At 36.2% G+C, this 12,356-nt stretch overlaps 2 protein-coding genes and 1 pseudogene across 2 annotated transcripts in view; 2 read left to right on the forward strand and 1 right to left on the reverse strand.

The window, feature by feature from the left end:
- Positions 1-12,356, reverse strand: part of LOC128227656 (calpain-D-like) — a 62,256-nt pseudogene that overhangs the window by 29,223 nt on the left and 20,677 nt on the right.
- LOC128227657 (uncharacterized) lies at positions 758-6,602 on the forward strand. Its single transcript, XM_052938395.1, has 3 exons — positions 758-1,291; positions 2,893-3,093; positions 4,321-6,602. Exons 1-3 carry the CDS (start codon positions 896-898, stop codon positions 6,592-6,594), a joined length of 2,871 nt encoding a protein of 956 aa, XP_052794355.1. The 5' UTR covers positions 758-895; the 3' UTR covers positions 6,595-6,602.
- LOC128225848 (protein daughter of sevenless-like) overlaps positions 11,884-12,356 on the forward strand; it is a 29,972-nt gene continuing 29,499 nt past the window's right edge. The window contains exon 1 of the mRNA XM_052935745.1: positions 11,884-12,125. Within this exon, the coding sequence (XP_052791705.1) occupies positions 12,042-12,125 (84 nt within the window). The 5' untranslated portion in view covers positions 11,884-12,041. The remainder of the gene's footprint in view (positions 12,126-12,356) is intronic.

Genomic DNA, 12,356 nt, shown 5'->3' on the forward strand with positions numbered 1-12,356 from the left:
AGTAACTGTCTTCCGGGAGGAATGTAAAACAGAGGTCCCATGTTAAAGCTGCTATACACTGGCACATGCTAATGAAACAAAGTAGCTCTAACCAGGGTAATGTATTGTCTGTGCACCATTGCCCATAACCAAACACAAATAATACTCTCGCTGGGTCCTAAGAGATTAGATGGATTTCTCAGTGACATTAAAAATTAAACGTTGACCCCTCCCTCAATTATTCAATGGTTTACTTTGACCACCACGGGCAAACAGTGACCTCCAACAAATGACAAGGCAGGGTGATTCTCCAATTTGTTTCATCGATGTTAATTATACACCAGATATGGTTAGAAAGATTTTTAAGTCCAACAAAATAATATTTTATCAACCCATTTCGAACATGCACCAATCAATGTTACATCGGGAAATGAGTTTAATTACTATATGCATTTGCACTATAATTTTATCACAGACTGACAAATATAATATTATGTTCAAATTCAAAGACAGAGAATATCTATGTAGCATAAGATATTGATACTTTAAAAAAACACTTAATATCTCAAATATATTTCAAAGTAATTTAATTGGAGATCCAAACTAATTAAATTGCAGATCGATTAATAAGTTGATATCAAAATTGAATCATACATTTTTCAAAAATGGCTTTGTTCACGAGACAAAACCTCCAAAGCTTAGTAGCCTAAAATATATTTTTGGCATGAAACCTGAAAGACATAGTCATACTTAAAACATATTAAAAGAGCCAAACAAGAACTTATTTTGGCCCAGTAGCAACAGCCATATGGAATTTTGGATTTCTTCTCTGCATTGTGTGCTAATTTTGAAGAAAAGATAAATTAATGATCATAAGTTTAGTGAACAATTAGATAGAATAACCAAGACACAAACAATGGGAATATCACTTCAACAGTGGCGGGCTAAAATCGGAACATTTTCCAGGCATTTAATCAAGAATAAAGCTGTTTTGGGTTCAAGAATTCTTCAGCTGCAAGGACTGTCCTTGTCCATAAGGATATTTCTGTTCTTTATTCTTCTTGCCCAGTGTGTGGAGCCCAATCCAGGGCCTTCTAAGCTGAGGAAAATGGGCTCCCATCCTCAGCTGTTCTTATCATTGTACAATAGTGATTTACAACCCAACCAAGAGGCACTGAACGAGGCCCTGCCTGGGTACAGCAACCATAAAATGTGGCAATTAAAGGAAGAGGAAAATGATGGATTCTTTGCTCAAAAACCCTTTGTACAAGACAGAATGGTTGCTGATGAAAAGCAGTCCCGGGACATAAAAGTAAATATTATTTACTTTTCTGATACCTTGGAAATTTGGTTCTAAATAAGAAAGAGAAGCTTCTTATGGAAACCTACGAAATAGGTGCCTCATTAATTGTCACTTAATGATGGCATTACAAAATGATAGTAAAAGTATAGTTAATTATTTACAAAGACAATATTATAAGAAATGCTTGATTTTTAGCTCGACTTTTGAGAGAATTAGGAGGCTTTACTACTCGCCTCGACATTGGCAACAGCGCCTGCGTGCAGTTAAAGTTTTAAGGCAAGATGGCATTTTCACTTATAACTCCAATACCGTTCATTTAATTCATTTAATACTTTTACACAGCTATTCAGGACCATCACACAACGAGGAAAGATAACTCTATATTGTCCAATAATACAAATTATGGCCCCTGATTGACATAGGAACATAGGTTAAAGATTAAAGGAACATAGTGTCAGATTATTGTTTAAGGGCAAGTCGGCATTTTAACTAATTACTTCTATACCTTCAATCAATTGACTAAATACTTCACACATCTTCAGACCATCTTACAGTTAGATTAAGTAACATTATTTCATCTTTAATACAAATTATGGCCCCTTATTGACTTATGAACTTAGGTTAAAATTTTAGGGCACATTGTGTCTGGTTCAAGTTTTAGGGCAAGCCGAGATTTTTCCAAATTACTTCTGCACCCTTCTTCAATTGGCTTAAATTTTTTTGGCCATCACACAATAAGGTTGAATAAATCCAAATTATCTTAATTACAAATTATTGCCCTTGATCAACTGAAAAACTTATATTTAAATAAGTTTTTAAGCAATTTTGGGTTTTAACTCAGATTTCAAAAACTTGCAATTATTGACTTTAATACTTAACAAAGCAGCCAGCGCACAAATCAGGTAACAGAACTCGATATTAACTCTAAATAAAAATTATGGCCCTTGATTGACTTTGTGTTTTTACACTCTTTTTTACTTTCTTTTAGGCTTTTGACAGGCACTCTTTTATATTTTTAACCAGGTTTTCACAAAGTAAAAAGTGAAACCCAGTTATAAGAATGAAGTATGTCATTGTTCGGGCAGGCCAGCAATAGGGCGGCTTCAAACTCACCAATGGTATCAAAAGTTTTAGTTAGGTTTGACATATAGTGTGACCTCTTGGTGTATAGGAAGAGGTTATGGAGACCTTTCATTGGATTTGGTTAAGGGCCCCTAGGGTCAAGGTCACTGTTATTAAAAAAAGATACCGGTAACCGTTTGGTACTGAATAACCAAAGTTATGGTTTACATATTGTGACCAAACTTGGTATTCAGGAGGAGCTTATGGAGGATTTCCATGGAATTGCATTTGGGGCCCCTAGGGTCAAGGTCAAGGTCACAGTTACTTAAAATAGAAAAAAATGAGTTGAAAGTTAATCTCACAACAAAGACTGAAGTTCTCCTGTCAATTATTGAAAACCTGGTTTTGTCACATTGGGGCGTTTCTTGTTAACTATCTAATTTGTCTTTTTTTATTGTTTTGGCAAGAACATATTTCATTTTTGTATTCATGTCTGAGACAAAGCAGCATATAGTTCTTGTTTACTTCACAATTAATACATTATACAGAGAGATCAGCACAAGCAAATGGCAGAACAGAGGCAGACACAGAAGCGGGCACAAAAGACAGCACCCCCTTGGAAGGAAAGAGACCGGCAACCAACTAAACACTATGGCGGTTTGGGTGATAGAAAAGTTGCTTATAAAGAAGAAGCGAGTGATGATCAATGGGATTCGGAAGATGATGAATTTGATGAACCTGTTGACATAGTAAATATAATTCTATTGTCACAATTATTTCATAATACAAGAAATATTATTTCAAAAGAAAAGACAAAAAAAGTCCTTAATCAGTAGAAAGAAGTTAATAGTTATTTTATAAACTTTGTCTACATTACTCATATATCTTCAATGCATAGCCTTGACATCATGATAATCCAAGAGAGACATTTAAATACACACACAGATTAATTAAAAAAAAATATCTAAAAAGACTCTCATGCCACAGAAATGTAAGAAACAAAAAAGCATATGATTTGTGTACAGTAAATACAGATAGAAAATATAAGCAACATTTTGGTGCTTTTTAACTGGGGAATCTGACTGGCCATGTACTTTTAAATTAGATAGTTAATTACATTTTATTTCATAAACTTAAGGCTAATATTTTTAATAAGTTTTTTTTGTTCTTGTTTTGATCATAGAAGTCAAATGAGTTAAACAAAATAATACATTAGAAGTGAAAGAAAATAATTTGGGTATCTGACTCTATATTGTAGCATTCCCAATGCTAAAAATATGAGGGGCGGTCATTAACAATGTAGACAACTCTCATAACCTTGTTGTGGAATATCCTTTGCTTATTTTTTATTGTACTTCTCCAAGTATTCTTAATCTCAAGTTATATTTAACTTGTTGTGCCTGAGTGCCTTGTGTCAACGTCGGCAACCACGGTACTTTCTTCCGTTACACTTCATACATAACATAGGACAATTCACTGACAAAATCTCGATTTAATGAATTTGCATGAGGCAGGGGAGACAACTCTTCTTCCAATGAATTCGCATGTTACACTCAAATATTGTTCAATAACTATACAGAGCCAGTAGCCTCTGTGGCTGTGTGGTGTTGACTACTGCCAAATATTATTGTACTGAGAAAGCGGACCTTGTTCAACTCCGGCTTTCACCAGAATATTTTTCAACTGAAAGCATCTGGTACTTTGCAAAACCAATGAAACTGCCTCATTAATTATTCATGATAACGAGATTTTCCTAGCCAAATTGCCCACAGTACACAGCGAAGCATAGCATAGTGTGTATCAGGGGTATCCGGCGATGGAGTGGCATAAGACCTCCATGATTTCCTCAGTGAACCAAGATGTATAATGCCTTTGTGGAAGGCACTTTTTGCAGACCCAATTAATGTCCCTCAGTACAGTATACACATTCAAAAATGATTATTTCAAATGATGACATCCACACAACTGTCTTTCAGGAAGAAATAAATGTCAAGGATCTGGGAGTAGAAGTTTCAAGGCAGCTATGTAAAGTGATGGAGGGAATAGGAGTATCCGAAGAAATGGTGAAGAGGCGAAGGATGACACACCTAGTAAGGGAGAGGGTTCAGACAGACTACAGTAGAATACTACATGCGAAGAATGTTGAATGGTTTTACTTCGGAAGTCAAAGTGAGGGGTCCACAACTATGGGCATGGAGTCAGACACTGACATGATGGTTTTTGATTATGACTGTCCAGTGGTGCTTCAAGTTCCTGAGAAAGACCCAGAAAAAGTGTTTCTGCTGGCAATCAAAACTGAAGACATGCCGGCACAGCATTGCTACCTTCAGATGTTTTATCCTGGTACTAGAAAACCTGTTACTGAGGATTTTGTTCATAGAAATCCAGATGTAGCGGAATATCATGATGGCAAAGTGCTTCTCAAAAACACATGGGAAAATAAAAGGCTACGTAGACTTTGGGGAGAAGAGTACTTTCAGCAACAGGGGCCATCCAGAAGTGGATGGAAGGATGTTGATGTAGTCTCCTCCTTCAACTGTGCAGAACTGCCTGCTGTGTGTAAATATCTTTTTGAAAGAGAGCGCCCGGGTCACTGGCCAAGACCCGAGGTTCTGAAAAAAGCGAAGACCCTTGGCACCACTGTTATGCCACAGGGATTTCCAGGAAGCTCCAATAAAGATATTGAATGGCGATTTTCTACTTCTAAGACAGAAAGGCTGCTGATGTTTGATTTGAATATTGTTCAATTGAGAACATACACCTTGCTCAAACTAATACGAAAGTCCAGATTTGCAGAGCATGTACAAGACCGGTTGAGCTCTTTCCATATAAAAACTGCTGTACTATTCACTGTAGAAAAATACCCATCTGAGAAATGGCAGGATGATAATATTACAGAGTGTGTTCTGCATTGTCTAAGAACACTGCAGGACTTCTTAAAAAGTCGGACATGTCCACATTATACAATCAGGGGAGTAAACCTTTTTGCAGGAAAACTATCAACCCAAGAACAACAAAAACTTGAAGGGATGATATCTGACATGTTGAATAATCCAATGGCTATCTTTATAGGTATACCTCATGACAGAATTCAAACGAGACTAATGAACATTGAAAAAAACGACTCAGTAAATGAAACTGCTCAATACTGCCTTGAAAAATATGCGGCTATGTACAAAAGCGTTGAAGTGAAAAAGGGATTTGTAAGTGTCATAAAATGCGATCCAGAAAATGACAAACTTCATGAAATTTCTGAAGAAATTAAGAACATTATGTCTATCATTTTCAATGATAAAATACCAAACAAAGTTCTCAAGGAAATCCTGAAGCTGAGGTGCTGTTTCCTTGGGTCAGTAAGAGCATCCTTTTACATTGGAAATAAGTGGAAATTCCCTGACGATATTAACATCCCGTATGCTGTATCCCTTGATGCCGACCTGACATCATGCAGACTTAAGTTTGCATCCATGTTATACTGCAGTGGGCAATTAAAACTTGCTGAACAAGTCCTGGCACATGTTGAAAGCCTGCTACATCCGAATGTGTGGCAGTGTTGTGGGTGTGGAAAAGAACTCCGACCAGAATTGGACCCCCCTGATGGACTGAAGAAAGAGATCATGAACTTGCATAAACATGATATTGAAACATGTATTCAAGAAATAGGACCAACCAACTTACATGGGGATGATAATGAGCCACATATTCCAAAAATGGAATCACCCATCTTACCTGCACATGATACTGGGTCAGAACCAACCACCATGCCTGTAGCCAGACTACCTATGACAGAAATGCAAGGTAGTTTAGATATTCCAGAGATCGATCTATTCAAGTCCAATGTTGCTTTAAGTGTAAGGTTTAACACACTTGAAATACACTGTGTGCCACATCATTTGGTTGAGTTTGTCACTCCAATAATTCAACCGGTCAAACCACTGGATGACTGGCTGAGTGACATCATTGTTGATTCCATTCCGTTCCTACATTACCTGCAGTATCTAACATATTGGAAGCTTATCGACGAGGATTTCGAAAACACTGAACATGAGGATCTATGCAGAAAGAAACAAGCAGCTTTAGACAAACTATCTCACTATGTGTCTGAAGAGATTGAAGGTCCAATGAGAAGGGGTGAAGGAAAGAAAGGGCATACTGATACAGCATTTAGTATGCTTAGCCACTGTCACAGGCTGGAAGGAAACAGAACATTGTACAGGAGGTACAAATTTAGCTCTGGAGACCATAGTTGATTTCACAAGCAGCGATGGGGGGGGGGGGGGGGGGGGGGGGACCAAATATCTCCCCTCAAATGGACCAAGATTTATTAACTTAAATGTCACTCCCTCTTAAAATTGACCTAATCTCACTTAAATTCCTCAACATCCAACGCACATTTTATGTAATTATCGGAGAAAATGAATACAAAACACCCGGGTGCTCTAAACTCCCATAACCAATACGTTTTTCGGTACTGGGGGAGAAGGCAAACATCAAAAAGTGCACCTTCCACCCCTGACCCCATCTGCAGATGCCAAAGACAGGTTCATGAACAGGTGATCTTCACTGTGGTTAGTATTTTTATATATGAAATGCCTGAAATTAATGACAACCGCTCTTAATTCAATGGTTATCAGTAATGAACAGGGGCGGTTCCAGGCTTCAAAATTAGAGGGGGCATAACTTAGGGGTGTAGCCTTTTTACTTGCGCCCCTCCCTAAGAAACGAAATTCATTTGGTTTAAAGTGTTGGCAGGGGGGTTTGTGGGTAGGTCCTCCAACAAGAAAATTTTAACAATTCCTAGTCCGAAATGGTGCATTTTGGGCATATTTTATTACTTTTCTTCTCCTATATTGAAATAAAAAGTAAACTTGGACGACTTTAGGGGACGCGCACCAGGTGCACCCACTGCCCCCCCCCACCCCCTCCACCCTGAATCTGCTCGTGAAGAACATGTATATATTAGGGATGTAAACGAATATTCGAATATTCGATCAAACGTTTGGTATTCGAATGTCAAAATCAGTATTCGAATATTGTATTGTTGTTGAATAAATATAAGAATAATTATTTTGCCTATAACTCTGTTGTTGTGTTTAAAATTTGTTTGTCTTGTTTTTACAACGATTGTCCCATAATACTAGAGGTGTGAATGTGATGACAATACACTATACACGCGTCATATGTCATTTAGGGACATACCGTAGGGTACTATAAAAAGTCCCCGTAATTTTACAATAACTGGCTGTAAACCAAGTGACACAAAATCAAATTGTTTTCGGTAAATCTAAATGCCTCTACCAATTAAGGGATAAACTAGTTCCTGAATTGGTTTGTTTTTTCCATAGTTATTTTTAGTAAAGGTCAATCCCAGAACGAGGCTGCTCGTCCGATGGAAAGACCCTCCATCGGCGTATAACGCCATTTGACGCAAAATCCATCTAAGTTCACGTTGTTTACAAATATAATAAAGAATATAAATTAGAAGTTTTTGTCTTTTTCTTTGTTCATAATGTATTACTTTTGTCTTTCTGAAAAGAGGAATTTCAAAGGCTTTTTCGGTGAAATCCAGCGTCCGCCGCACGTAGTGGTTACGACAAAGTAGAACTAAAATGCCCCGGCTATTACTTTAACTAATATTATAATAGTTTACCACAATTTTCAAAAATGTAGTTTAGTTATTGAATATTCGAATATTCGTTCGAAAGAATTACCGAATATTCGAATATCAATTTTGACATTCGTTTACATCCCATACATTCATCTTTCTACACTGTGGTTACACTAGTGAATTAAGTGGGAGAGACAAAGGAACAGTTTTGGGTTTGGTCCACAGTAATTCTCCCTTCCGCTTCAAGAACTTCTACATGTTATGTATATTTACATAATTATACAAGTGTTTAGAGTTATCTCCCTTATACTGTTAAAGTCTCTTATTAATCTCTAAAGTATGACCACTTGCTTTTTGTTTTCTCAAAGTCTCAGTCCTGTTTTATTATATATATAATATGTGGGTTTACTTGTAAATGTGTCCATGAGGTTGCGACTTAATATCATCATGTTTTTTGCCATTTATTTTAATGATTACATATATTTAAGAAATGACATACACAGCTTTTTCAGTTCAGTAATTAAAATTGAATCATATTTATTATCATGAAAGTCTCATTAAAACATGATGATATTAAGTCGCAACCTCATGGACACATTTACAAGTAAACCCACATATATATATATAATAAAACAGGACTGAGACTTTGTAAGTCAAAAATTAGGGGCCATAATTTACATATATGTGTATGCAAGAAAGACTTATCTAATTGATTAATTTAGTAGGTTTGATGGATGGAAAAAAATGTCTAATTAGTTTCAATGCAATATTGATGTATAGATATATTGACTTATTAATATGGTTACATGCCAAGCCTGAAATAACTTGTGATGCCTGGATGCCAGAGTAGACTAGCACTCATATTCTTCGAATAGTAGAGTTAAAACTGACACAAAATTAGATATTTACCCATGCAGCGAAGATTTAAAAATATTACTACTGCATTATCAATCATGGTGATCAAGACACCCAGGTGAAATTGTGAAGACAGACAAAGGACATCAGAAATGATGACAACAACATTAAGGACATAATGCATTGAAACCAACGAAATACACTGCATTATATGGTAAACTTTCGCTACAAATAAATACCACATTAAATTACAAGTTGTGTGTCAGATATGTTAAAATGGGAAACCATGACATCATGTAACTTGTTGTCAAAAGCTACATACATACATGTGAACTCTACCAGCAGTAGGTAAAATATACTGCTTTTGAGACCCTTCTAATGCCATACCGCTTCCGTCGAAATCTACCAATATTGAAAGCTCTTTTAAAAATCCTCAAAATTATATCAAATTGGCATACATGCCATATCCCCCGGAATTTCGATCCATCCCCCGGTCTCCCGGCGGGAGATGAAAATCCCCCGGAATTAAAAAAAAAAAATTTTTTTTTTAGAAATTTTACATCAGGCAATAATGACAAAGTGAAACCACAGTATGTGAGTGTAACTTAATGTACAAATCCACGTGGGTGAAATGACAACAAGTGATCAATTACTTTGTAGTAATTATCAAAGGCAAAGAAATATTACTATTTTGGAAGGAAGAAATAATAATATTTATTCTTTATCTTGTTGTCTGAAAGTCATCAAAGCTGATAGAATTAAGCACAATTTTTTAATTGTCTCAAAAACATATTTTTGCAATGACATATTTTGTTCAGAAAGTGCATTACAGTATGAAATGACAGTGTATCAAAAGAATATGATAAATCATGACATAAAATAATTCTGTATAATGAAAAAGTTAGGTTTTCAAAGCAAACTATATGTGAATACATTTTTTCGTACTTGTGTCTAAAAATACTTTAATATTTCGCCAACTTAGACCTGCTACAAAAATCCCCCTGAATACAACCAAAATCCCCCTGAATTTTCAGCCTTTTGAACAAATCCCACTGAATGGTCTCCAGAAAATATGGCATGTATGAATTGGCCTTAAATTTTCTTTTAAAAAACTCAAAACTCTATCAACCATGCTAAAGTACCAAATTAATCTGCCACTTTAAAGTACATGGTGCAATAAACAACTTGTCAAATCACTTCACACTTCAGCCGAGATCGTTGCTAAGTTACCAGTATGGTACAAAAGACCACTAAGCAGCTTTTTGTAAATATCAAAGACATTATAAAACTGTCAAAACATTAAAGAAAACAACAATGGTGTTATTAATTATCTACAGTGTATGAAATCTTACAACATTTTGGCGGGAAAATTAACATAAACAATTCTGCAGTCGTCTGCACTCAATACACTCCGACCTGTTTTGGCAGTCTGATTTGATTTTTTAGCAGCTCTTCTGAATATAAACTTGTTTTTACAAGTCAGAGGTAATATTCCTTCTGTTTCTCAATGAAAAACAGTTAAAAGTCTCTTAACCCTGACATATTTTATGCGTATTTTCTGAAAATCTAAAAATAGTAACAAATATCATGATTTTGTTTACATAATTGTTTTTGACTGAAAATTAAAGGAATCAGAAATTCTACTGCTTTTGAACCCAAACTACCACTTTTTAGACCTAAATCTACCTCTCTGTCATTGCCATGTCTGTACATGTCACTATATATGTTTTACGAAATTGCCCATCATCTTCTGAAACCTATACATTATCTAACTCAGTGAAAGCCATGCCTGACAGATCGCCACACAGTACTAGGTTCCTTCGACACTCAACCAGTCAATGAAATTAGTTCTGGATGAACAAGCATAATTTTATAGTGCTAATGGCACCACCTTTTTACAAACTTATATAATTTAAAGAATTTGAGCAAGCCAGGAAAGCATCATACGAGAGTAAGACTTAAAACTGTGGGCTCATGTTCATTTCCACCATTGCTCAATGACTTCAGCTGAATTTCTACAAGTTCCTGTATTTTTTCCAAGCTGCATCACACTATAGAACAACCTACATTTGTGCCAGCACCCATTGCCAGAGCTCATTTTTTGCATCACTTAAGAGTAAGCTGCACAACTTCCAATCTCAGTTATGTATCACCAAATGATGGACTTAATTTACCAGTCAATTGTAAACACGGCCCCCCAAGTCCAGGGTTATAGCGGAGGAAACTGGCCGTGTTTTTACCTTCCAGTGCCAAGTGAATGGTTTTTTTTCACACCAAAAACAGCGGGGAAAGGGCCTTACCTAGGATGTGGGGGATTTTACCTACAGTTTGACTGGGATTGGTTGGACCAATAGTCAAAGTCCCCGCTTTTCCCCGGACTTGGGGGGCCGTGGTTACAATTGACTGGTGCATAAAAAACTTGGGGAGAAAAGTGTGCCATATGTGGGGAACACATGACCACCAGAACACAAGCAAGGAGCTCTAACTGTCTAAGCTGACCGGGCGACTGGTTCTTAACCACACACACTACACTCCTTTCCCCATTAAAGACTATGGCTGATCCAGGCGCTCATTTCTTCTGACACAAGTAAACTGGTCAACTACGGAGGGAAAGAGTGAACAGGGGCTTTAATCCATGACAGCCGGAACACTAGCATGGCACTGTAAGCTAACACTTACAGGACAGTTTAACATACCATGTAGACGTCTCACGGAGTTATAATGTAAAAAGGCATTTCCCATTTTTTTGAAATGAAAACAAGCTTACGTTCATAACTTTAGTTCTATTCAGAAGAGAATACAGTTAATAGTAATGATTTTTCAAGTATTATATGAATGACATTCCGTGAAAATGATATTTCATAAAACGTTCATTAGGTTTCATCACTAAAGGACTCAATTTTTTACCAATTATCGCCCAAAACAACAATGTTGTCATTTCTGTAAATCCCACTGACCTCTGACCTCAGAAAAGTATCTTGCAATATGTTTTCTTTTTATTGATTGGTTTAGCGAGAGAAGTTTAACCAATGAAAATGTTTGTTGTGTTCCATTAGAAATTGACGTACTTCCGGGATTAAATGGACACTATTATTTACAGAAACTATGTCTATAATATTCACAAAAACATATTGAATAACACAATTTAGCTTATTTATAAATGGCTTGCATACAATAAGATTATTTTGTCAATAAGTGAACTTGACAGACAACTCATGAATCTATGACATCACGATGAATCACGTTGTTTATTCGGGTTGGATGATTAAGTCCCCACCCGAAAAGAAACTTACAGGTCCATGGAAAATATTTAGAGCGGTAAGTTACCTAGCAAAACAATGAAATAGGTAGTGCATGCTTATTTAGAAAATACCATTGCCTGCATAAGAAAAAAATAATAATTTGCAGTTATTTTATATATTATTGTGAGCAGGTGATCTTTCGATCAAGTTCTTCGAGTGCTGTACAGTAGTTTGTTTCTGTAGTAAAAAATATGTGCACGATTGTGTCATGTGGTAAAATTTGTCTTTAGCATTTTAAAATACAGTA

The sequence above is a fragment of the Mya arenaria genome, chromosome 3 (assembly GCF_026914265.1).
Source record: "Mya arenaria isolate MELC-2E11 chromosome 3, ASM2691426v1".
Taxonomy (NCBI): Eukaryota; Metazoa; Mollusca; class Bivalvia; order Myida; family Myidae; genus Mya; species Mya arenaria.